Source organism: Xenopus tropicalis, chromosome 3 (assembly GCF_000004195.4).
Source record: "Xenopus tropicalis strain Nigerian chromosome 3, UCB_Xtro_10.0, whole genome shotgun sequence".
NCBI lineage: Eukaryota > Metazoa > Chordata > Amphibia > Anura > Pipidae > Xenopus > Xenopus tropicalis.
The window spans coordinates 59,644,045-59,671,405 of record NC_030679.2 but is presented as its reverse complement, the minus strand read 5'-3'; the positions used below and the strand labels follow the sequence as shown (position 1 = coordinate 59,671,405).

The 27,361-nt window shown below is 37.4% G+C and overlaps 1 protein-coding gene across 1 annotated transcript in view; it reads left to right on the top strand.

The window, feature by feature from the left end:
- tspan8 (tetraspanin 8) overlaps nucleotides 1-27,361 on the top strand; it is a gene marked incomplete at its 5' end in the record, with an annotated part of 63,382 nt that overhangs the window by 14,461 nt on the left and 21,560 nt on the right. The window contains 1 exon segment of the mRNA NM_001011430.2: nucleotides 23,012-23,124. Coding sequence (NP_001011430.2) covers nucleotides 23,065-23,124 — 60 coding nt within the window.

Here is a 27,361-nt window from a genome sequence, read left to right as displayed (position 1 = left end):
TTGAACGTATTTTATGGAATAAACAGTATTTTAGGAATTAGTATGTCTAATCTAATTGGTCCCTAATGTCTTACTTATTCACTACTGAGTTTTTTACTCCGATAACATACCCAGACTCTCATGGTTACCTGATGGCCATATACTTTTTTACTGGATTTAATGAAAATGGCCTGTGGAAAATACAACCTCTGTATTTATATTTGAATGTATGGTAAGGCAGCTGCCTATCTTATAAGCAGGTAAAATATATCTGAAATTGGCCACTTAAAATAAAGGTGCAACATAGATTCTATTTACATGCTTTGAGTTCTCTGGTTAACAATTACAACAGCAGCTGTTCTGAAAAGTGATGCCCACCTTCAGACTTTCTGTTTAGCACTTTCTATGTGATTAAAGCCAGATTAAATGCCTTTGCTGTTGATTAGATAGGATTTAAAGGAGAACTAAATCCTAAAAACAAACATGGGTTGAAATGCTGTATTTTATACACTGAACTTACAGCACCAGTCTAAGGGTGAAGACACACAGAGCTACTAGTAGCAGCTACTTGTTGTGGCTACTAAGATAGACAATGCTGATCATTTACTGATAATTGTCTCTACATGTGTTTTAGCAGAGGCGGTTCTCAGTATTGTCTATGGCAGGGTATTTTCTGGCGCTTAGTAGCTGTGAAAAAGCAGCTGCAACTAGTAGCTCAGTGTGTCTTCATCCTAAAGTTGCAGAATCTCTTAGGGCTCTGGCACACGGGGAGATTAGTCGCCCGCGACAGATCTCCTTTGTCACAGGCGACTAATCTCCCCGAACTACCATCCCACCGGCGAACATGTAAGTCGCCGGTGAGATGGTACACGCTGCGCAGGCGATTTCGGCAAATCGCCAAAGTTGCCTCGCGAGGCATTTTCGGCGATTTGCCGAAATCGCGCCGCCGCGTGTGCCATCCCACCAGCTACTTACATGTTCGCGGGTGGGATGGCAACTGATGGCAACTCGGGGAGATTAGTTGCCCGCGAACAGGGAGATTTGTCGCGGGTGACTAATCTCCCCGTGTGCCAGAGCCCTTAAACAGAAATGACTCCTTTAAAGCTAAGAACACTGGGTCAACAGCTTGGATTTTGTTAGAAGTGTCAGTGACACTCACATGCTCAGTGTGCAATGAAGTTCACCTGTCATATAAGCTGATGCTACAGGGCTGATTATTACATTCTAATGCAAATTATACTGGTTTCTGAGCCATGTAATGAGAATCTGAAATCACTTCTAATCAATCTTGTATTGTGATTATATATTATACATACAGTATATTGAGTCTGTCCCTAAGCTAAAGTTGCAGCAACCCAAAGCAATTATTATTATTATTTGCTGCTTAGAATTATTTATTTTCCACTGACAAAGCTGACTGGATTGTTGTGACCTGTATTGAATACGCCCCTGATTTTACTATAATTTAAATAAAATTTGCTAATTTTAGAGATCCATTACCTCATTCGCCCCTTAGGACTAAACCAAGGCTCACTTGTGCCCCTTTTCTGCAGGCTGCTCTTTCTACATCCAGTTTAAGCAGAATTGCACCCAAGGCACAAGGTAGCCCCGTTCTTAAAGTGGACCTGTCACCCAGACATAAAAAGTTGTATAATAAAAGCCTTTATTATTATATTAAACAAGAAACCCAAAATTATTTTTTTATTACATACCCATTATAAAAGCATTTAAAAATCCCAGCTGTCAGTCATATATTGCCTGCCCCGCCTCTATGCCTTAGACAGTTACTTTCACTTCACTAAATTCAGAACTTCTTAGATGTTGCTGCACTGCTCATATTCCCCCTCCCTCCTCACCATGTAATTGTGTAACCAGTGCACGGATATGGGTATCAGGTCCCCCCATACTGGCACAGAAACAAGATTTTGAGCAGGATGCAATGCCTCCTTTGATAACAGTGTCCACAAAATGGTGCCTGCCTGCTTGCTGCAATTGTGAATTCCAAGGCTGAAGAAAATAAGATTAAAAGAATTTATACAGTGTAAGTAAAGTTTATTTTGCTTGACAAACACAATAGAAAACTATTTGGAATTATTTCTTAAGGTGTTTAACTAAGGTGTTTAACTCCTGCTTCTAACTCTCCTGCTTGTTGTGCCTAATGGCAGGCAATACACTAGCTTGCACATCTGAATGAGATCCTTTCATTGAAATAATACTTTCATTCTTTGCAAACTGTGATCTTCTTATGCCATTGGTGCCTGCAGAAAGCAGTCCTAGTCACTGGCTTTAACTCACAGGAATCATTTTATATGGATGTTACTTGTCTCTAGACAGGCAGTGCTGGTTTCAATTTCTGATTTCTCCCCAGAGAGAGGATTTATATGTGTTACACAGATGTTAATTAATACCTGAAAGTGCCTGGCACAGATTTTTTTCTTTTGATGTTTAAACTGAATAAACACTATTTAAAATGTTTATGACTCTTTTTGCCTCACTTAAACTGTTTTAAGACATTGTTACCTTCACAAATCAAAACAATTTGATTTTTTCTTTTAGTTCACAGGTCCTGATCCTAGTGAAGTAAGTGAATTGAAGTTCTAGTAATGCTAAGGGGCTGATTTACTAATCCACAAACGGTCCGAAGGCGTCCAAATGCGTTTTTTTCGTAATGATCGGTATTTTTCGTAAATTGTTGCGACTTTTTCGTAGCCGTTGCGACTGTTTCGCAAAATGTCGCGACTTTTTCGTAGCGTTACGACTTGCGCGAATTGTCGCGACTTTTTCGTAGCCTTCACGCCGAGTACGAAAGTTTCAGATTCATTCAAGCTTCAGTATCGTGACTTTTCTTGGGCCAGGTTGGAGCTGCAGAGTGCCATTGAGTCCTATGGGAGGCTCAATACGAAAAAGTCGTGACAAGATACGAGCAAATCATAACGGCTACGAAAAAGTTGCGACAATTCGCACAAGTTGTAATGGTTACGAAAAAGTCGCGACAATTTACGAAAAGCCGTAACGGCGACGAAAAAATCGAAAAAAATACGAAAAAGTCGCAAAATGTTTTGTTTTCCAATCTGAATTTTTCCCATTCGAATTCAGATTCGTGGGTTAGTATCATTATTTTCAGCTTAATGGTGTTTAACTAGTTTTAATATGTACTCACTGAGTATCTGCATTCTAATGAGTCCCCAGAAACCTTCCCCCCAACAAGCATAGATTAGAATGGCAAACAAAGGTAAAACAGCTTCCCTTAATATCATACCAAACTTATTGGCTCCCTCTGCTGGTAAAAATAAAAATGCATAACCCTGTGCAAGAAGTAGTGTGCAAGAGCAGGGAGTTCTGTAATTAAAGCCTTCCTTTCCTTGAGCAGTTGATAGGTACTGTACCCCTGATACGCTTTATGCCCACAAGCATTCCATTTAATACCCAATGAATAGCACCCTGGAAAGGGTGAATGCCCATGGGATGCCTGTGTGGTGGCCCCTGCAGTGCATCTGCACTAAAGAGAAAGGATGATATACAATCCCAAATCATTAAGTTTTTCTACCCCTTTGCTGCAGAAAACTGGATAATCTTCTCTTTTCACCTGATTTAGTCTTACATATAAATAAATAATATAACCATTATTTGAAGAGTACCATGTAGTGTATTATTATACTTTGTAGGTTTGGAATCAATAGAATCTAAAAACACAGATGCAGAAGGGGTATATATATTTTTTTTATTATTATGTATGTGTATGGAAGTAATAAGCCCAGTAACTTTCTGAAGAGGTCCAGCCTCAAGAATTTCCACAACTGAGATGAATAATGTGGCAGCAGGTCTCAGACAATAAGCTGAATGAACTGGAGGCTCTCCTAAATGTATATTGTAGACATTCTTAAGGCCACACACGATTCCAGTAAAGCTTTGCCAAGGCATTTGATAATAATTTAAAAGATATTCAAATGGATAAAACATTGGAAGGAACTGTAAAGCTTTATACACTGTACCCATTGTTGAACACAGATATACATTTACCTATTCTTTATATTTATGCAAAAATATGCTTTATGGCATTAACTCATTGATGTCTGATACCCACTATATCATTAAAATTTTATATAGACATGCAATGATAGAAACACAAAGGGCCTGATTCACTAAAGGGCGATAAAAATTATCGCACGCTTTTTCGCGTTAAAAAACGCAAAATAACTTGCGCGCGATTCACCATAGTATTATCGCGTGCGAAAAATCGCCATTTTCGCATGGGGTATTTCTCGCACTAGTTTTACCGTTTTGCGTTAATTTCCGCGCTGAAAAGAATACGATCGCATGATTCACTATAACTTTTGCGCGCTAAATATCGCATTCGGCTATACGAAAATTAACACCTACTACAGGCAGGCGAAAAATTATACAAAAGTACAGTAAATGATTTTTTGCAATAAAATATGGACTTACAGTGTTATTTATTCAAGTTTGTGTTTCCCCCAGAGTGACGCAGCCGCCAGTTTGCAGCGAAATGTTCATTTTTAATACAGTAATTTTCCGCAAGTATTGGCGTGTATGGCTAACATGGCGTGCGTTCATTTGCGCAACTATTTCTATTTGGCTAGAAGTGATGAAATGTTTCGCCAGGCATGGATTCGCAGCGAATTTTTGGACGTGCGTTGAATTTTTTCGCGGCGGATTTTTTCATGCGTTTCGCAAAACAATCCGCCAATGGCAAAACGCATGAAAAAATTCGCCACGCAAAAATTCACCGCACATCCAAAAATTGATACAAGTGTCAAAAAATAATAGTCACGGGCAACAATTTTTTTGTCTGATACCCACTATATCATTAAAATTTTATATAGACATGCAATGATAGAAACACAAAGGGCCTGATTCACTAAAGGGCGATAAAAATTATCGCACGCTTTTTCGCGTTAAAAAACGCAAAATAACTTGCGCGCGATTCACCATAGTATTATCGCGTGCGAAAAATCGCCATTTTCGCATGGGGTATTTCTCGCACTAGTTTTACCGTTTTGCGTTAATTTCCGCGCTGAAAAGAATACGATCGCATGATTCACTATAACTTTTGCGCGCTAAATATCGCATTCGGCTATACGAAAATTAACACCTACTACAGGCAGGCGAAAAATTATACAAAAGTACAGTAAATGATTTTTTGCAATAAAATATGGACTTACAGTGTTATTTATTCAAGTTTGTGTTTCCCCCAGAGTGACGCAGCCGCCAGTTTGCAGCGAAATGTTCATTTTTAATACAGTAATTTTCCGCAAGTATTGGCGTGTATGGCTAACATGGCGTGCGTTCATTTGCGCAACTATTTCTATTTGGCTAGAAGTGATGAAATGTTTCGCCAGGCATGGATTCGCAGCGAATTTTTGGACGTGCGTTGAATTTTTTCGCGGCGGATTTTTTCATGCGTTTCGCAAAACAATCCGCCAATGGCAAAACGCATGAAAAAATTCGCCACGCAAAAATTCACCGCACATCCAAAAATTGATACAAGTGTCAAAAAATAATAGTCACGGGCAACAATTTTTTTGCCCGCACAACATTTTTGCCGTTTCGTGGATCTTTCGAAAGATTTGCTAATTTTTCACTAAAGAAACCAGAACACATTTGCTCATCACTAGTGGCTACTATTTATAAGCATCTACTATTTATATGTGGCTAATATTTATATACACCATTTATATGCTTCGACAATTTTTATACACTATTTCTATGCTACCATTCATATTCGGCGATTATTCGCGTAATTTAGCGCATGTACAGGCAAATACCGCATTGAAATAGTCTTTCGCGAGTTAAATAACGCTTGCAATATCGCGCGTAAAAAAGCGCGAGTATGCTTATAGTGAATCGTGCGAAAAATCGCCAAAATTAAGCAGCGGTAAAAATTTTAGCGCACAATAAGAATAGCGCACGTTTTATCGCCCTTTAGTGAATCAGGCCCAAAGACTGATATATACAAATCATGGTCTATATCTACAATATGCAGACTATTAGGCAATATGAAATAATCAGTCGGGTTGGGTTCGGGGGTTCTAATAGGGGTGCTGTTTGAACCATTCTGTCTCATTTTAGGTGGGCAACCTTTGCAGCATTAGAACGGTTGAGAAACACTGCTTTATCTATCTATCTATCTATGTATATATATATATATACTTATTGTACAGCGCTGCGGAATATGTTGGTGCTTTATAAATAAATGTTAATGTAATAAAAATGTAATATACATATATATTTATTAATAATGTGATGACTCTCTTCATGCACATCACTTAAAAATCTATAATGTCACTTCCTGTCATGGGCTGGAATGTGAGGGTATTTCAAGTTTATGGTTTGACTTGTATGGTTTCCTTAGAAAAGGCAAAGACATTTTTTTGCACATATTTTCACCCTACTCTGCACTTTTATTTAGCCTACAAAAACAAAGTGCAGAGACCTGTATTCCCCCCTATGAATATGGTGCTGGCTGCATTTACCTGAACTTAATTCATGAGTGGTGGGTGTGTTACATATGTGTTTTTTCCTCCCACCCCCTAACGTGTATATGATTTAGACACACAAGTTAGGGAGCACCAGCCAGTGCCAAAGACAGAGTACGGCAGAGCACAGCCAGACCCCAGGCACAAGGGCATTGGTGCCTTTTACTGCCCTAGCACTTGCAAGACATTGTAAACGGCCCCTTAAATGTTGTTATTACTTCTTTTTAAGATAGCATTAAAATATAGCATTATTGTATTGGTACCTGGTGATTGTTTTTTATGTTGCAAAATACAGAAGCTGCTTCTTTGGGTTGTGTTGTTAAAAAAAACATTTGAAGATTATAGAAAGCCTGGAATGGTACTGCCGTGCCATATACAATAGTAAAACAAATTAAGCAAAAGTGCAAGAATCTCCTACATACTTTGAGAATCCTTAAAAAAGATCAAACAGCATCATTTTATCTTAGTGTAGAACGTATAATTAAAACAGAGATTTGAATATATTTCAGACTTGATTAATTGCATAATTACAGTGCCAGCAGTACTATACCATAACTTGTTATGATATGGGGCAGAAACAATCCCCAGCAATAATCTCTATGCTCTTTAATTTAAAGTGATACTGACATTAAAAAATTACCCTAGAAATATCAATGTACATTAAAAGGTACCTATAAGTCCTGTTGATCATTTTGATAGGGCTGCTTTTGTAAGTAATTGTTACATGAAGTTCCTAAACCTGACTGTTTTGCCAACCTGACTGTCCCTTTTTAACCTGTCAGTTATAGCTTCTAATGCTAACGGACTCCTGCTGGACAAATATGGCAGCCCCCTCATAAGGGAACATGGGGGATCAGATAGGGAATGTAAAAGCATTGGAGAAATACTTTTATGGCAAAATTATGAATAGCATGCAAAGACAATATTAAGATAGATGGCATTTACAGTATGTTTAGGCTGCTTAATATATTGCCATGTTCATGTTTTTATAAAATAATCACAATTTTTTTTACAGTACAGCACTGAACACATCCTACATTGCAAGTATGTCTTGACTAAACACCATTTTACTTTGTACAGTATCTTTTAATCTAAATATTAGTAATGGTCTTTCAGGCATAACAATTACAACAAATACCAAACAAGAAGAAGAAGAGAAAAAATGAACCCCCCTTTCAGTAACCATTTGTGTCAATTTTGACGTAATGATTGTTTACTGCACACAATAAATGGTGTTAGGACTTTAAATAACTCATCTTTATTATTTTATAACAACTTCCAAACATTGGTTTAGTCCTCTTGTTTTTAGATAATACACTAGGGGGCCCATTTACTTACTCACGAACTGGCCGAATGCGTCCGATTGCGTTTTTTTCGTAATGATCGGTATTTTACGATTTTTCGGATAATTGTCGCGACTTTTTCGTTGCCATTCCGAATGTTGCGCAAAATCTGGCGATTTTTTCGTAGCGTTAATACTTGCGCGAAAATTCGCGACTTTTTCGCAGCTTTCGTGCCGAGTACGAAAGATTCGGATTCATTCAAGCTTCAGGATGGTGACTTTCCTTGGGCCAGGTTGGAGCTGCAGGGTGCCATTGAGTCCTATGGGAGGCTTCCAAAATCATGCTAAGTCTGAAAGTTTCGCCCGCCGCTTACGAGCGCTCAATACGAAAAAGTCGCGACAAGATACGAGCGCATCGTAATGGCTACGAAAAACTCGCGTTTTTTCGCGCAAATCGTATTGGTAACGAAAAAGTCGCGACAATTTCCGCAAAGTCGTAAAGGCACCGAAAATTCGCAAAAAATACTAAAAAGTCGCAAAATGTTCGTTTTCCAATCGGAATTTTCCCAATTCGGATTCGAATTCGTGTCTTAGTAAATGTGCCCCTAGATGTAACATTTTTTCCAGTTGCTTTGTATTTTGTATTTTTGATAGTTTTTCAAAAATTAATATTTTAGGCTAGCTTGTCAAAAATCCAGGCTCAGGCTCTAAACTATTACAGTATGCTACATTTCCCTGCAGCATGTAATGTAAGATGTTAGCAACTATTGTATCAATTGTAACAGCTTGGCACTAGGGATGAGTGAAAAAATCTGTGAGTTTGCCCGCAGCTAGGTTGTTTGTAAATTTGCCTTGACTATTTGCCTAGGGAGCGCAAACAGGAGATGCAATCAATGTGCCATTAGTTTGTGAAACTCTCAGATTTTGTAAACTCACAGGCAAAGCAAACCTGCCGATATCTGCTCATCCCTACTTGGCACTAATAAAATGTAGGGATTATGCGCTATAGGGCTGGAGATAAGATATGCTTCAAATTCGGACAGTTTGTAGAACAAGTGAAAGTAAAAAATGAAACTTTAAAATTTTATATTAAAGAAAAAATTGTTGAAAAGAAAAAAAAGGTTAAAAAAAAAGTTATTATTTCTGCTGAACAACTTTGCCTGGCTGCTATCTTTGGAGAATTTAGAACAGGGATCCCAAACCTTTTGTATCCATGCGCTACACTCAAATGTAAAAACTGTTGGTGAGCCTCACAAGCATGAAAAAAATTCTTTGGGGATGTCAAATAAGGGCTGTGATTGACTATTAGGTAGCCCCATGTGGGCTACTAGCCTGCTGGATGCTCTGCTTGGAGTAAAACAGTGTTTCAATGCCTACAAAATTTGCTTTCAAGCCAGAAATGTAAAAATAGGCACCTACTTTGATTCCACTGGGAACAACATCAAAGGGGATGGGAAGTGACATGTTGCTCACAAGCCACTGGTTGGGGATTACTGATTTAGAAGGTGCTTGATATTAGGTATCATTATTTACTACAACTTCCATTTCACACGATGAACATATTTTAAAAGTAGTTTGTGTGTGATGTTTCTAACAAAGTGATATTTAGTTTAATCATTACTTGTACTTGTGGTTGTAAGATGCTGCCATAATTATGGTACAGATTCATTTTGGATTTTCTTGTTTAGTATGTGTTATTTAAACCCCATCTCCCATTTTTTCTCTGATTCAGTATATAAATATGTGCATTTATGGTATTACCCCAGGATATCAGTTACTCTATAGCATACAGCAACACAGGAGAAATCATTTTGACTCCCAAACTCTCATATTAGTAATGGCTGAACAAAATCTATAGTTCCAAACTTCATGTATGCCATACAGACATGATGCAAAGGTCATATAACAAACAGATCCAATGAAAATAACTTTTCAGTCATGCACCGCACAGTTCATCTGATAAATGACTTGGTGAAAAGGAAATTGTATTATGGAGAGAGATTTTTGCATTTTTGTGGTAAAATGTCTTTGTGGCAGCCCACCTACTGCAGCTGTAGTGGAACTTTTATCTGTTAAACATTTGTTTTCACTCCTTTTCCAATGGTTATGGTTTAGTATATATAGAACGGTGTGCATTGTATTTTCAATATTCTGAGAACCCATGCACTGGCACATGATATTGTGATTTCCACTTTGGGACGGGTAATCCCTCTGTTCACTGCCTACTGTTCCAGCATAGAGCCTTTCTGATACACCCCATCCAACATAAATATGTAGAAGATGCTATATCTGGAAATAAGGCTGGCACAATTTATCCAGCCACACCTAATTAGTTACAGAAGTAGCAAGGCCCAGCTCTCATACATTATCCCCCTCAAATCTTTCCTTTGAGAAGACGCACACAAAAAAGGGTGGCACAACTCAAACTGTCACTCACAGATGCAATGTATCTATTAGTAAGTTAAAACTTTGTTTTGAAATTATTTACACATTTTTCTATGATTTAACTACATACAGTATATTATATTATTCTAAAGTTTTTACAGCATAGTCATTTGCATAGGAACGTAGCCAACTGATAATGCCTGTCTGTTAAATAAAATATCAGGATATTATGGCACAGTCCATTCTGCTAGGAACTGTATAATACAGTTTTACATATGCTACAGAGTAAAGAATTTTCTTTACAAGTACTGAGAAGATAACAAACATAAACTTGAAATCAAATATTTAAATTTCAAATATATTAGAATCAATATAATAAATATTTACAAGCTTGCAGTGATAAGTATATAACTTATATAACTTATATGGCAGATGCACTAAGCACTAAAAAATTATAGGGTGTATTTATTAACATGGAAGGCAACACTGCCCCCCCCCTCCCCCAGTACAGGGTCTATGCTGAAGAGAAGCATAGGCAGAGGGATAACTCTCTTCAGCTACATTTTTTTGTTAACTATTTATATGGCAAAGATTGTTCTATTAATGTAAACTGTTACATTTGTGAATGCCCAACCGATACCTGGCCAAAAATCAGCCAGATGTTAATCAGGCAGTTTTGATTTTCCCACACATTGATGTGGTCATCGATGTGACTGCCTGCATAGTGCCAATTTTTATCCGATTGAACATTGTGTCCATGGTGTAGAAAAATGTCTTTTTGGGGCCTTTATTTTGCACTTTGCACATTGCTTTTGGTTTGGCATGTGGGTGCTATAGGTCCTACGTTCAATGGTACTGAAAGTGTTACATCTTTAGCACATGAATAAATATTTAGCAACGTGAAGGTTTCAGTTAGCAGAGTTTCACAGAAAAGCCAGAACATGTATACATGAACATTATAGAGCAAGGTTAAGAATGCTTTGGACTAAGTGTTTCTTTATCTTAATAAAAAACACATGGTATCTGAAAAGTGTCAAGAAATGTTTTTCTGGCAGAATCCCAGTGGCAAAGTTTCCCTTCCTTTATTGCCAGATCTTTCCTTTTTACCACTACTAATTGAATGCTTTTGATACAGATTAATTATAGAAGACATTTTATACTTTATAGACCATATTTTTCAAAGCTGTTCCATGCATCCATAAGTAAATCTGGCACAGCTGTTTATGATATTGAAAGATTGATAGGTTTTTTTTCTTCCAATTGGTTTATGCCAAAATACTTTAAATACATTCTATCTGATGCTTCACCTTTGCCTGGCAGGCTTGAATTATTTGTCAGCCAGAAGGATATATGAATTAGGCTGTTTTACTAAATATGGTAGCACACTATTCACTAATTGCTGTTTCTATTAAACCTGCCCTGCATGGTAAAAGGAGTAACCAAACAGCAATATACTATTCCAGATTTATTTATGGACACAAGCATAAGTGCTAAATTTAAAAAGGTACTTGGTTATGCATGTTCCTTGCAATAGCCAGTTCACCCTGCTCTGATACAGTAAGTCCAAGATGCATTGATACAAGAGAACTTTGAGCTCTGCACTGAGTGTAAAACACATGGCAATGTGTATGTATGTCTGTGCCATACATTTTTATGCATCTTCTATGCATGTTTTTTCAGGAGTATTCCTATGGATGACTGTGTTCAGCAGTGAATAACAGATCTAGATTGTGAAACTGCTACACACTCTATCACTAAACCCTTTACACCTTTCCAATTGTCCTTATACACCCTGTTTGATATGGATTCATTTATCTTGCTTAAAGTAACGTATTAAGGAAATAGGCTCTAAGCAGTGTTTAACTTTTTCTACTGCCTTTATATTCATTTACTTGTGCTTGGTGGTTAAATAATATACAACAACATTCTGCCTCCTTGTTAACACCTGCAAGGAACATCCCTCTGGTGCCTTATAGCTTTCAGAAAGCCAAGGCCCCAGGCTAAGTGGCATATGGGAGGCATGGGAGTCGAAGCATTGGCCAAGAGGAAGCTCTGGTTGGAAAATCTGACACCAAAGCTTCTAAACTAAGTGAATGAGCTGAACAGGTGCAGAAAGAGCATCCCTCCCACCCACCCTTAAGGAGGATAGGTATTTAAGTTAAAACATGTTTATGGGGCAGTAAAGCATCCTAAGTTTAAAAGAGTGTTCACAAATACAAGGTATATTTAGGAGATATCAATAAAAATGTGGTTTTATGCAGGATCCATTGCATGCCCACCAAGTCATCAAGGTTTGCAAATTAGGAGTAATCTGTCTATTTGAATGGTCTCAATGTTGCAAAAGTTATATGTGAACAATTTGCAATTTAATGCTAAATTGTGTTCAGTAAATGCTGTGGCAAGTTCAATCCCATACCTTTGTATTTCATGTATTATTTGCTTAATTACTAACAAGTCAGGCCATTCCTTGGTCATGTTGCTTTGGATCAAGTCCTGTCAGCAAACCTTCACAAACCCAATAGTCAGACCTCTTTTATTAAAGGGCAAATCATGGAAATTATTATATCAAGTCCATGTCAGATTACCAACAGGACCCAGTCTACTGCAATCATACTTTAGGTTGCCATCTGGCTGGTATTTTACCTATCTTACAAGTAAACAAAATGTTTGTTGACAATGTTTTTATTAGGGAAGAAAGATAAAATTTTAGGAATGCAATATTTTTTGGCCAGAAAAGGTTGCAATTGTCCTTACTTGCTTGCATTATATGGAGCAATTTTTCACGCACAAGTAACGTAGGGGTTAAATTGGACTACTGCAGTTGCCCCTAGCAACCAATCAAATCTGTGCTTTATTTCTTGACTTGTAGTAGACAGATCCAAGCTATTTGCTGATAAGTTGCATCTAGCAACTACACTGGTGCAAATGAAAGAATAATACACATCAAGCAGCTCCAATGTCAGTAAATTAGTCTCCTGTGTTTCTGAAGCGAAAAAAAATTAGCAATTACTAATAACCTTTAAAAATGTTTGATTTGCCATATCTGTGAAATTGGACTGAAAAAGCCGTTTTCCTGTGTGTAATATAATAATATAAAGTCAGGACAATCTGAACCAACAGCATATATTGCATAATAGATCCACCACATGAATGACAAAGGGGTAGGGATTTTTCTTTTTAGCCGAGATCCCTGCCAAGTTTTGGGTTTTTATGATTATACTGGTCATCTGAGAACGACTTTACATATTTGTGTGTAGTGCGCAGTTTGGTTCAAAATATTTGTTTTGGCAAGAAAACTGGATCAAAGAAAATACTACATTCAACTGGGACACCAGATTTCAGAAACCCACTGATCATATAACCACAAATAACAACCACATGAGAAGCATATTAGAGTATATTAAAAATATAAGTTAATTAAGAAGGTAAACCATGTATCCATGTAAATTATATAGTGTAACTTTGTTTTTAATATACTAGATGCATCCAAGCTAACAAACAATGTGACAACAATAATTTTCCTATATATATATATCATAATATTTATGTTTTTGAAACAAAAATATTCCAGTAAATGGCAATTGCTTCACTTGGGCATTCAGCAGCCTGGCTGCTTGGCTGCTAAACAGTTAAACCTTTCAATATATTTATAAAGTGAAATTACTTTTTTACTTTGGGATATTTCTTTATCATTCCAAGATTTCTATGTTTTATCACATTGTTTAAGGTTTGGCTGGACTGTTAGGTTTCCACAATCCTTTGGCAATGTTGTTGTTTCTGGATAAATATATTTAATTGCACCATTTGGCCTAAATTTAGAAAATGACATTTTCTGGCTGATTCCATTGCCCACCATTACACTAACATTTTTTCTGGATGCTATAAACCTTTCCTCTTGTGTCTAATATATATATATATATATATATATATATATATATATATATATATATATCAAAATAAAACAGCCAGCACCAAGGGTCTTTGTATTTCAAAAAATCTCTTGTGTATTATAATTGCATGTACAACCGACGTTTCAGTCCCTTTTGGGACCTTTTTCAAAAGGGACCGAAACGTCGGTTTTACATGCAATTATAATACACAAGAGATTTTTTGAAATACAAAGACCCTTGGTGCTGGCTGTTTTATTTTGATATTTATATGATATCCCGTGCACAGGGGCAGCTGCAGAGCAGCAGATTTTGGAGTGTGGTGCTGTCGTGTGGACTGTTTTATATATATATATATATATATATATATATATATATGTATATACATACATGAGGAATTAAATATATATTTGATTTTACGTCTATATTGGTTTGGATGCCATCAAAATGATATTTACTCCACTTTGAGATGCTACTGCACTCACAACCTTCATTGTTCTTTGCTTTTTTCCATAACACGCCTTAGGGTATAGGCACATTCACAAGCGCAGTGAGCAAACTGCACAATCACAATCTTTTTCCCAACAATGCAGTCTTTTTCCCCCAGAAATTGCAAGGGTGCAATGTTATTGGTGCAATATTAATACTAATACATCAGGTCAGTTAGTTACCATACCTAGAATTATTTTCTTAACAGCCTTGCAAGTCCTAATAGCTATACTATTTATTTCCTGCCCACTGGTTCATACTTCTCTTTGCCTTGGGCAGACTATTGCATGCTATAGGCCAATAAATGAATCGTTTGCTTGGTAGAACTTGGGTAGGGCATTGCTTTCATTTATATATATATTATCAAATATTGAGTTTAGAAAATGTTGCCTGTGTGATTTCCTCCACTTATATTTATTATTAATATGCTGTTGACCAACCCCTTTTTTTTAAAAGCAATTTGCAATATTGTATTATTATTTATATTTAGTAGCTGTCACTTTAACCACACGTGACACCAAAACTAAGTACATATTTAAAGCAGGACCATAAAACATTTAAGATAATTTTAAGGTTTTGAGATCCACTGCTACCTATTCTAAGCAAAGTGCATCGCTATGGTACTGCACACAGTTTCTACATGTTTGTTGTAAGAAGTATGAAGTGTAAACCGTGTTCTTCAGAGATCTTAGAATCATATTGGCATGTAATATTCTGTCCCAGAATAATAATTTACATTTACAGATAATTTAATACTTGCATGTTTCTTAATAGAAAACAAAACCGTATTTTGGGAAAAGAACACTAGGGCTTATTTATCAGTTTTCTAATTTGTGAATTCGAGTTTATTTTTCGAAATCAATTAAACTCGCACTAATAAAAAAAACCTTGAAAACTCGAATATCCGAGTTTTAAATATTTTTAACATAAATCATAACTAAAAATTTTTTTTAGTAGATACTGCATTTTGCCACTAGGAAAAATATGAATTGGGAACTAACAGTAAAGTTGCTCCAGATATGTCTGAAACTAGCTCTCTATGCATTTATGTCACTCCCATCTAGATAACCTACAATATATAGTTTATTGTAAATGAAGGTAAATACATATAGCACTTAAATAATATATCATTTATATACTGTATATGAGGGCTTATTTTGGGTGTCCACTTTAGAGTAACACGTGTCAAATCAAATTCAACCTTCTGTCCAAGTAAATCCATCTTCTAGGTCAGGGGTCCCCAACCACCGGGCCGGGGACCAGTGCCGGGCCGTGGGCTGTGCTGAACCGGGCCACCTCTGGTCCCAATTACCTGTGATCCCAACTCTGTGATGTATTACACAGCCATGACAACAGCTATGCGAAGCCCAGACAAGGACGCAACAAGGACGAAAGTACCACTTGGGAGGGAGTAAGGAGAGCAAGGGCACTGGGTGCATCTAGTTGCAGGGAAACAAGCTCAGGTCTCCCACTGATTTTGTATTATGATGAGCTGTATCATATTTGCATAATATAAAATGTAATAATTACATTTACATTATACATGTAATAATTAAATTATATACTATGCACTATTTGCACTCCCACCCCTGGGCCTTGGAAAAATTGTCTTGCTTGAAACCGGTCCGTGGCGCAAAAAAGGTTGGGGACCACTGTTCTAGGTCATCAGTCCATCATTTTTCAGTTGAAAGTATTCTTTCTGTAGAATATTCAGTTGAAAGTATTCTGTCTGTAGTATATTCAGTTGAAAGTATTCTTTCTATAGAGATATTTTAAAAACCTATTTTATTTTAATATACTGCAAAGTTGGAAGTGAATTTACATAACAGAACATTAACAGAGCTCCAGACTCATAGTTGGCAACAATTAAGAGAACTTTTCGCTTGGGATATTCGTTTCATGTACAACAGCTCTACCTAGTGAACAAACTAGGGAATCATTTTAGATGCTTTAAAGTTCAGGGATGTTTCTCATGCTCTTAGCTTGTTCTTCTTGTTTATCTTTTCCACTGGTATGCACTGATATTTTCACGTTTCAAAATTAAGGCAGCAAATACACCTCAGTAAACTGTTTTGTGCAATTTGTGCAACATATTTATGCATATTGCCAGCACAGATCATACGCAGCCTACACCAGACTGTGAAAAGAATATACTTTGCTAGACAATAGAATGCTAGACAAAAGTAGTCATCATATGCTTGTAATAGTATCTTTTTTGTTTTAAACAATAAACAAAGGGTTTAGCCCATTATAGGGCTCCTGTATAAGACTGGAGGTAGAGCTGTGCTATTAAAATACAGAAGTGCACCAAACCTCTTACTATTCTTAGTATCTCCAGTTCCACTGTCCTATGCCACATATGCCAGTGCCCTTTGATCATGTCAGCGAAGGAAGGAAGTATAGCTGTGGCTCCAGCCACACACACATTAGAACTGCATTTGTTATTTCTGTTAAGACATCTATACTGAGCATGCAAACAGTGCCCCTAGGAGCATTATTGAGGAAAAGTAAAGAAACAATATTTTTCCAAATGCTTTTATATGGCTACTGGTGACTAACATATTATCATGGTTGTAAAGTGCACTGGCCTATAGCAACCACATGTTTATTTGCATTAGTTTCACTTATACTAAGCTTTAGAATGTTAATGTTTTCTCTAGTAATACACCTTTGAACTTCCTGAATGTTCTGAAACATACATATATGGCTAGGTTTAATTGCATGAGAAACTCTTTATGGCAGTTTTCATTGGATTCCACAAGATTAATCTATAGATATGACATGAGTCTAGCCAGTAATGCCTCCCAAAAGATGGTAGCCCATACAATCATCAGTCAACCCACATGTTCAACAAAAATGGTAGATGGAATGTTCCAATCTAATGTTTGAATGTTTCTCCAATCTAAACACATCTGTATGTTGGCTGGTTACTGTATATTGTAAGTTAGATAGGTTAGTCTATACTGCTTTACACTGAAGTTGCCTATTCTTGGTTTCATGGGTAAAAATGATCTTTGACATTATGTCCTTGGTAATCATAATAAGTCGCTCAGGGCAAAGCTGTTTATCTTGTTGTATTACATGGGTACTCTTCTTTTACCAGCACACTAATAAAAAAGCCATTAGTTTGTGTAGTTTTGCAGTCAGTGCCCAGATTCCCATCCCTAATAATAACTATATATTTAGCCAGAGTAAGGATCCCCAAGTGATGAAAACTGTGTATGGTTTTGTTAAATCCTCTTCAAATACATTTCCTACAAAAAGACATGTTTCGTTTGGAGAAAACCAAAGGATTTCTTCAACCTACAGTTTTGTTTATCCTGTGGGAGTTATTAAGTGATTGCTCTTTATGGTTATTCAAATTTAGAGTCCATTTTTTGAGAACCAGGTAAACCCAGTTTCCCACAATGTTTCCATATTCAAAGACAACTGTGCCCCTATATATAATGATAACCAAATCAAACCATAAACACCTGAATGAGGTCTAATGTTCTCTGTGGCTTCAATATTTAATTATACACAGGTCAAAACTTATAGGAAAGAAGGTTAGTAATGCTAATGGTCATTAGGTACTTACTATTTCCTGGGGGTATGTTTATCTGCAAGTATGTTCAGAATGAAGTCATCCTGCCAAAGAAGAACCTAGAACAATGTTTTCTGCTGACTCAACTGAGTGGGCTTCTTACCTTCTATACCTATAGATATTTCAAGGTGTGTGAGTTTGATTTTCATCTACCTCTCAGCAACACACAATTCATTCTGCCCTGTGGGTGGTTTGCAATACTGGAGACCACTAACCTGTGCCTGGGAAACATAATAATGAGTCTCTGTATTACTGTACTCATTAAGAACTCTTTAGGTAATGTACACACAGGTGTTTTGTTCTTATCATCTTTTCCCCCTGCCTGAATGTGCTTTGGCTTCCATCCAGCGCAGGTGGGCCAGAGAGAGAATGGAGTGAATAAAGTCCCAGGATTGATGCATTACCAAACATTGTTTGGACTGTCTTTCTGTGTAAGCACAGGTACCACTAACATCCTAATCTATTTTTATTCATCAAATGTTGCTGATACCCCCCTGGTCCCAACATGCAGCTTATATGGGTTGAAGTGGCAGAAACTCCTATGTGTACATATACATAATTCAGGGTCTTTCAACCATCTCAAAAATGTTTCCATATTCTGTTTTTCTAGTGTTGAGAAGCAGATTGTATTGGAATAAAACATCCACATCTGTTAAGTATACAAACAATAGACTTTTTTTTTTACAGCATATTGAAATGTTACTTATTGAAATGAAATGATATATTGGCTATGATTTTAGCTGTGTTTATTTTACTATTGATGTTTCACTGCTGAAACGCACAAAAAGGTTTATTGTTATTATAACGTCCAAAGTGGATTCCATAATTGCATAATGCACATAATAACAATAAAGAAGAAAATATCATCCCAAAGAAATCTAAACACATTCTATTGGTATTACACTCATTGAAAAATTATAGTTTTTTGCTACGAGAAATTAAATTCTTTCCCTAAGCCAAAAACATTTCCTTTATTTTTTACTTGAGAATATTTGGAAAAATAGAAAGGAAACATTGTAGGAGCCTCAACTCAAACCTCAATGTTTCCAGAAAATTGAGAGGACTGTATTTTATAAAAGCTTTGGTGTGTTTGCAGGCTGTAAGGGGACATTACTTTGAACATTACTTTAGGCAGTTGTAATGATTACCATGTAATTTATTTCCACAAAAGAATTTTGAAGACACTTCTGCTTCACATTGCAGTGAACAAGGAGAACCCTCCCCAGTGATCCCCCCTAAGATGGCAGCAATATGAAACCCTGTACCATTGTCCTTTTTCATTAAAAGCAAGGCCACACAGCTGCCAACACAACACAAGTGTATAGTGTGAATAAGTGTCCTATAAACCAGTGTCCTATAAACCAGTAGTGACAAGGCTCTATCGGACAGCACATACTTTCATGATTTAGCTCCAAAGTATAGTGTGACTACTACAGAGTAAAGGTTATAATGGTAATCAGTAGTCATTCATTTGTCTCCCAAAAAAGAAAGCAAATTTAGGGTATAGTGAGACTAGGAAAATTGCTGCCTGGAAAGTTTTAGTACCTGTTAGTAAGTAGGTGAAACAGTGAAGTTATGCAATTTCTAGGTGTATCTGTGATTTTCCTGCTGTCTCATACTAATTGCATTTAGTCTCTTACTGCAACATTTTTTAGTCACTTCTGCTTTTCCGTTCTGCCTCTTATAAAAAATGCCCTCATGTTGCTACAGCCGTTTACTAGTTATGAGCAAATCTGTCCCGTTTCGCTTCGCCTTAAAATTTGCGCGTTTGGCATCTTTTTTTTTGCCACACGCCTTATTTTTGGTCACCCACATCTTTTTTTGAATCACAGCAATTTTTTTCGTGGGAGTTTTCATGGAAGTTTCGCTAAACAATTCTCCAGTGACAAAATGCAGAAATTTGCTGCGAATCCATGCCTGGCGAAAAAATTCACTCATCACTACCATTGACCCTGACAAACAGAAATCAGTTGGATTTCAAGAAAGCGTATTTATTTTTGCATATCTTTCCTGAAGGTATATTATTTTTTATCCAAGTCAACATCATCAATTCCCAAGAAGTGGTCCAAGAGCCTGATTTCCAAGAGGTGGCCTAGGAGCCATGTATAGTTCCTCTATAGTTCCTCTATAGTTGTGGCCCTCTTGATTGAGGGCCCTTGAGGAAATGTATTTCTGATGGCTGTGCAGATATTGCATAGGTGGTACATAAATGTTTTTATGAATGTAGATACCATAAAAATAATTGATATTATCTCATTGGCTTAGAATTCAATGAGTTTCAATTCAATTGCTTTGACAGCTCACCATGCAGAATGTTATGGTGGCATACACGTCGCAATCCGCTTGTTTGCAGGGGTTGCCAAACGAGTGGATGTTCCCCCAATATCAGGCTAATTTCATTGAATACAAATTGAATAGAAACAGCGGGCATAGGCAACCGAGGACCGAATCAACAAACCAATGCAGTCCCCCAATCCGACAGAAAATCAAACCTGCCTGATCGAGATCTTGCCCATACGGGGGTGCCCTACACGGCCAGATAAGCTGCTGAATTAGTCTGAAGGACCTAAATCGGCAGCTGAAATCTGCCCATGTATCGCCACAACCAGAAAAATCAGATCTTTTGTTTTCTAACTTGTAGGTGACTGTTTAAATCTAATTGTTGATTGGTTGATATGGGCAACATCACCAGTGATGTTGGCTTACGCACTATAATAAATATGCTCCTAAGGTTCATCTAAGTACTCCAAGGTGTAAGTGAAGGCCCCTTAGTGTTCACTTACAGAACACTTTTGCCCCTGGGATAGATACACTCTGTACTTGTGTTTGCCTGTCTATAAGTGCAATCTGCATACAGCAGGTATGTCGGGCCTTTGCCAGCCTACCACTAATGTACATGCAGCTTCTTCTATTTTTTTGCCAGTTTTGGCTAAAAACTGGAAAAATAAATATATATGTATATAAAGAAAAAAGACACGTTACTGTATATACAGTATCTCTCTATCAATATATATATATATATATATATATATATATATATATATATATATATAGTAAGAAAGAGATACTGAATATATATGTAATGTGTCTCTTTTTTTTTTCTTTTTTTTTACAGTTCTGACTCTAAAGTACCATTTATTTCCACCCTCAACTAGAATACACAACTGAATAGTTAATCCAGAAAAAATCAATTGAAAAACTAAGGAAACCAACCAACAGTGCAAAAGGGTGGAACCTGGTAACTGTTATCAAAATGTAAACAGGGTGTTGTTGATTGCATTCGTGTTTTTACAGTCTATGGTTTTATGATTACAATGTCATATCCACTAACATAATAGGTCCTGCACATAAAAGCAGATACGCTGCCTTGTCACACAGGCTTACTCCTTGTATTTCTCTGTGCCAAGGTTCCTTTCCTACATGTACTGCACATACAATGATTACAATAATAACTCTAATAAGATTTAAGGATTTTTAACCTAATTTTACATGTCCAGTTTATGTTGTTATTTAATTGATTTTGTACTGTAGCACTGATTATAAAGAAACATGAGACAAGGTAAAGTATGCCATAGAATGTGCTTTCCAGATGGTAAAGGAGCTGCCCAACCCTAATGGAATGAGACAAAATGACAGGTATTACTACTAATTAACGCCAGATTTTACGCCATTATATCTTCCAGCGGCAAAACCCGGTGATGTGTGTGGCGAATTTTGTCACTGTTTTTTTTTTACACACTGTAATTAACAGGCCCCTTAGTGACATGGAACAGTATACATGTACTTCTTCACACTCTGCAAAAACGCAAATGTTTTCAATAAACACAATTATAAAGAAACACAATTATAAAGAATAATTAATAGAAAGGGGAAAATGGCTAGGGTTTATGCAGATGTGTGTAACACTAAATATATAATTATTATAAATGTGATGTGATTTGCATATGTTTGCTTCACTTGTAAGTTTTGAGTGGGTTTTCCATCATCCCTGCTTCCCTTATTATCTCGCTATAATACTCACTGATCCCAAAAGCAAACAAGGGGATGAGAGTGGTAAAAGCCAAAAAAGAGTCAACAGAGTATAAAACCTTAAACAACTACCTACACCCTTTTATCATGGGGACAGAAAGGCCCCCAAAAGTCTTCTGCAGCTGTTAAATTGTTGCAAAGAGCACTAGGGCACCTTTTTCAGAAGTGTTACAGCAAAAAGAGGTGCCACTGTGTTGCATAGGATTACTGACAGACAGCAGATAAGAGCTGTCTGGCAACAGGATAAATATTGGAACATGCATGATTCTAATGGAAAAGGGTGTAAGATATTACGAAGAATAATAAAGGCAGGAAGGTATGTGCAGAAATATGGCACAAACCTGGGTTACTTCCATGTACATGGAAACCAATAAACAAATATTTCTGTTATCAGTGAGCTATGCAGCAACACATCTCTTTTGCATTTGCAATTATAGGACCTTTCATGGGAGTCTCAGCACAACTGTACTATTTGAATCTAAAACAATTATGTGTTAATAGAAACAGCAAATTAAATATTATACACTTTTAAGTTCTGTTATCTTTTATGTTCCTGACTAAAGTATTCCATTATCTAGGAGCAGAACTGAATTTCAGCTTTAGTTTCTTTTTAAAGATATTCCAGAAACTGTTGCACATCATTATAACTAACAGACTTTGTTCTCAAACTGGGCTGGCATACAAGGTATGTGTCTCTTATCTGTAACACTGATAAGCTCTACTCGTAATTAGTGAGTAAGTCGTTTGTAACAGTCGGAGACAGTTATAATTGGCGTATATTCAATATTATAGTTAATGTTTAGCACAAGGCTTTATTTGCATAGCTGCATGCCTCTGAATGAAACAAGTTAGACATCAATATATGTGCTTCATGTTTTAGAGCTACAACACCTATTCAAGAAGCTCTTCAGTTCTCACATCCTCCACACCAAAATGGCCGGGGTTAGCAAGTGTCTCAAATATTCCATGTTCGCTTTCAACTTTTTATTTTGGGTAAGTGACCAGTTTTCATGGCATATTTATGTTGTTTTTTTTATTGATTTATTAACAATGAAATGATATGGGCAGTCAAGCCTGCCCCACATAAATACAGCTGCCAAATGCAGGAAGTGTTGTATTCCTAGGAAACACAGACCTGGACTTGACTCCAGGTGCAAAAAGAAAAAAAAATGGCAGTTTGTGCTTTTTTTTTTTTTTGCAGTTTGCACCGCGCAAAGGCAACCCTTGGTGCTCCAGCCATTACAGAATTGCATTTCTATTTTTCCCTAGTGCTTCTACTTTTAGGCATGTGCATGCCATCTGGGATTCTGCTTATTCAGACTGATATGCAATTATAAATACGTTCTGATGGTTACAGGCTTATCTGTATTATAAGATAGATAGATATCAGTCATATAGATAGAAACAGACATGTTACTCCGTGTTTTCTACACAGTTAAAGAAAAGGGTTGCTGCAAAACAAAAACCCACAATGACACCAAAGGTGTCCCAAGATGCCCTCCCAGTATGCACACACAGAGCAACACACTGCTCAGATGATGAGTGTAAGATCCAAGCATTCTATGACTTTTCCTTACCACAGATCATTAGAGTAGATAATGGCTCTGAATAATACCGTTTTCATGTGTTACATTAAACAGAGCAAAGACAGAGCAACTGAAGAATGGCTTCATTTTAAACTTGTTTGGGTTGTGTAAAAACAAACACAATTAGTTTTACCATGGATAGGAACATAAACCAAACAAATATGTTTTTCTTAAATTAAAAGAAAATGTAGAACACATTTTTCAACATTTCTCGGTTTCCTTTTCAACACATGCAAATATTGCCCCTTTTATTCTCTATTTACATGTTACCCTATGAAAGGTGAATTTGAGCCCCAAAATGTGTGTTTGGTTACTGTCATGCAAATGATTGGGAAATTAACCCTGACGTGCGGCTTCTGTTGATGGATTTTTCTGTATTCTAATGGCGATGCAATTCCAGATGGGACCAGGATAATTAGAACTATTTTTAGAGAACAGCAAGTTCTGCAGAAGCATACATAAAGAAAAAAATAATTCACACAGAGGAGATCTCTTCCCAATTCTAAAACATATTACGTGGCAAGGCGTTATAAGCATATAAGTCAGATACCTTTGGCTAACAACCCAAAATGACTCTGTTTACTCTTTTCCCACCCAGTTTCAACACCCTTTACTAAGAACCAAGTGTCTTAAATAGCCTATGATTCATGTATTGTTCATAACCATTTAAAGTGATAAAATGTCTCCTTACTTTATAAAATATATTTTTTTCACTCACTTGAAAGTTTAGCAAATTATCTTGGATTATATTGACATTAGGATTATGGAGAGAAAGAATAAGTGTTGGCCCACATACATTTAATGTCCTCAAAGTGCATGATACGGTCAATTGTCTGGAATGGACCAGGACATATTATGGTGAGAGATTGCTTTTGTTGGCTGCAATTTTTTTGTGGCGCTCAGAACCAGACAGCATAACATATCATATCAGCCTCCGCCTGAATGCAGTTCATTCTCCAAATGAAATTAGTGTAGTAGTTTAGTGATGTGTTGTGAGTCTGTCCATTATCTGGAGTGACTGAAAGCAGAGCACCTTCTTATTTGTATGTATGTATGTATGTATGTATATCTTTATTTATAAAGCTCTACTTATGTACGCAGTGCTGTACAGTGGAGGGAGGGTAACTTACAGACACAATTAGGCAAATATAAGTGCTGTAGGTCACGGTGGGTGACATTACAATATAAGTGCCAGTTCCCAGATCAGGTGCTCCAAAAGGTAGTCTTTTAGTTTGGTTTTAAAAAGACTGAGGGAGGATTCTCTCCGGAGGAAATCAGGGAGCGCATTCCAAATGTAAGGGGCAGCAAGGCAGAAAGGTTTAACCCTTTAAGTGCCAAGGGACGTAGATTCTACGTCCCAGGTACCAAGGGACCAAAGTGCCATGGGACGTAGAATCTACGTCCAATGGCACTGTCGGGTTTACAAGCGCTGCGCTCGCTTTTAAAGCAGCGCAGCGCTTGTAAACCCCTCAGATCCCCCTAGGCAACGAGCAGAGCAGCACATACATACCGATCCGGGTCCCCCAGCCGCACCGATCGCGTCGCCAGCCAATGACAGCAGTGGACACGCGTTGATGACGTGTCCACTGCTGTCCCTTTAAATAGCGCCGCCTACTGTCGGCTCCCTCACTCCTGCTGCGCACTTTGGACAAGATGGAGCTCCCCTGCTGCCTTCCTGCTGGATTGATCGCCCCTGATCGCCCCTGATCGTCTGCCTGCCTTGGGTAAGCTGAACTACAACTCTCTACCACTGTTTATTTTGCTTATTTCTATCTCAACTGTCTAAAAATTTTTTTTTTTTTTTTTTTTTGCATTTTTTCTTCTATCTTTGTCATTATTACACTTTTGTACACATACACACTTATTTACAACTTTCCCAAGCACACACAGACACTTACACACACACTTACACTTACACTTTTTTTTTTTTTTTTTTTTTTTTTTCTTTCTTTCTTTTCTTTTCTTTCTGTCTTTGCTTTCTTTAGCAGTCTTTTTTTTTACTAAAACTTTATTTCTGATCTTGCTCTATAATTATCTGATTTATTTGGTTGCATTTTAGTGTTTTTTTGGCATTTTCATAATTGATTTCTGTTTTTGAATTATTCTATTGCACTGTAACTTTTTGTATTGCTATTGGGTGCTGAATTTGCAGTGACGTTGGTGGATCCAGGGCTCTGACCACCGATTTCATTGCAATTATTGTTCTTCTGTTGGTTTAGGTGGTTTTATTGGATTTTACGGTGTTTTATCTTTGCATTGTTCTTTATTGTGTGTTTAGTGCCCCCAAAAAGGTTGCTTTTGCAGTGACATTGGTGGATCCAGGGCTCTTACCGATTTCATTGCAACTATTGTTCTTTGATTGCTTTTAGTGGTTTTATTCCATTTGATTTCAGTTGTTCTAGAAAGGTCCAGAGGTGCTAAGATTGTTCTGGTAGTTTCTATTGCCAAGGGTTAGGCTGATGCCACACGAGGCGTAGGGCTGATTTTTTCAGCAAGTGGAAAAACGCTTGCCAAAAATTCAGCCCTACGCCTGCTACTTGTTCCTGCACCCGAATGAATGGGATACGCTCGGGTGCAGGCACGTGTAGCCGATATACGCATGAAAACGCGAGACTTTGCATTCTCACGCGTTTTCATGCGTATATCGGCTACATGTGCCTGCACCCGAGCGTATCCCATTCATTCGGGTGCAGGCAAAAAAAAAAGGGGTGCATAGAGTGCAGCCCCAATATTATGCATTTTCAGGTTTGGCGGCCATGTACTTATGTGCAACCAGACATAGGTATCGTTTTATTCAGGGGAACTTGCAGATTGATGGTTAGTAAGTTTTTGGTAGTTGCCATGGAGATTTTGGGGAGAAATCTAGGTTTTTTATCTGGTTTTTCCTTGATTTCTGACCAAAATCTAGGTTTGTATCTGGTTTTTCCTTGATTTCTGACCAAAGCGCTGACTTCTGCAAGGGACTGCGGCCACAATTTTCCATGTAGAAAGAGAAGAGTGGCGTCTCTGAATAGCTGAAGGTGTGCACTTTTCGTAAATATATAGATTGTGGGGGTTATCTCACAGGTAGGGGGGGTTAACACTGAAAAACTGCAGGTAGTGCACATAGAGCGCAGCCCCCAAAATTTCAACTGAAATTGCCCTTATGCATTGCCCCTGTTTGGGGGCATTTGGTGGCCACGTCTTTATGTGCACCCATACATATGGGGTATCGTTTTATTCAGGGGAACTTGCAGATTGATGGTTAGTAAGTTTTTGGTAGTTGCCATGGAGATTTTGGGGAGAAATCTAGGTTTGTATCTGGTTTTTCCTTGATTTCTGACCAAAGCGCTAACTTCTGCAAGGGACTGCGGCCACAATTTTCCATGTAGAAAGAGGAGAGTGGCGTCTCTGAATAGCTGAAGGTGTGCACTTTTCAGAAATATATAGTTTGCGGGGGTTATTTCACAGGTATGGGGGTGTTTAGACTAAATAACTGCAGATAGAGCACAGCCCCCCCTTATGCATTGCCCCTGTTTGGGGGCATTTGGTGGCCACGTCTTTATGTGCACCCATACATATGGGGTATCGTTTTATTCAGGGGAACTTGCAAATTGAGGTTTAGTAAGTTTTTGGTAGTTGCCATGGAGATTTTGGGGAGAAAT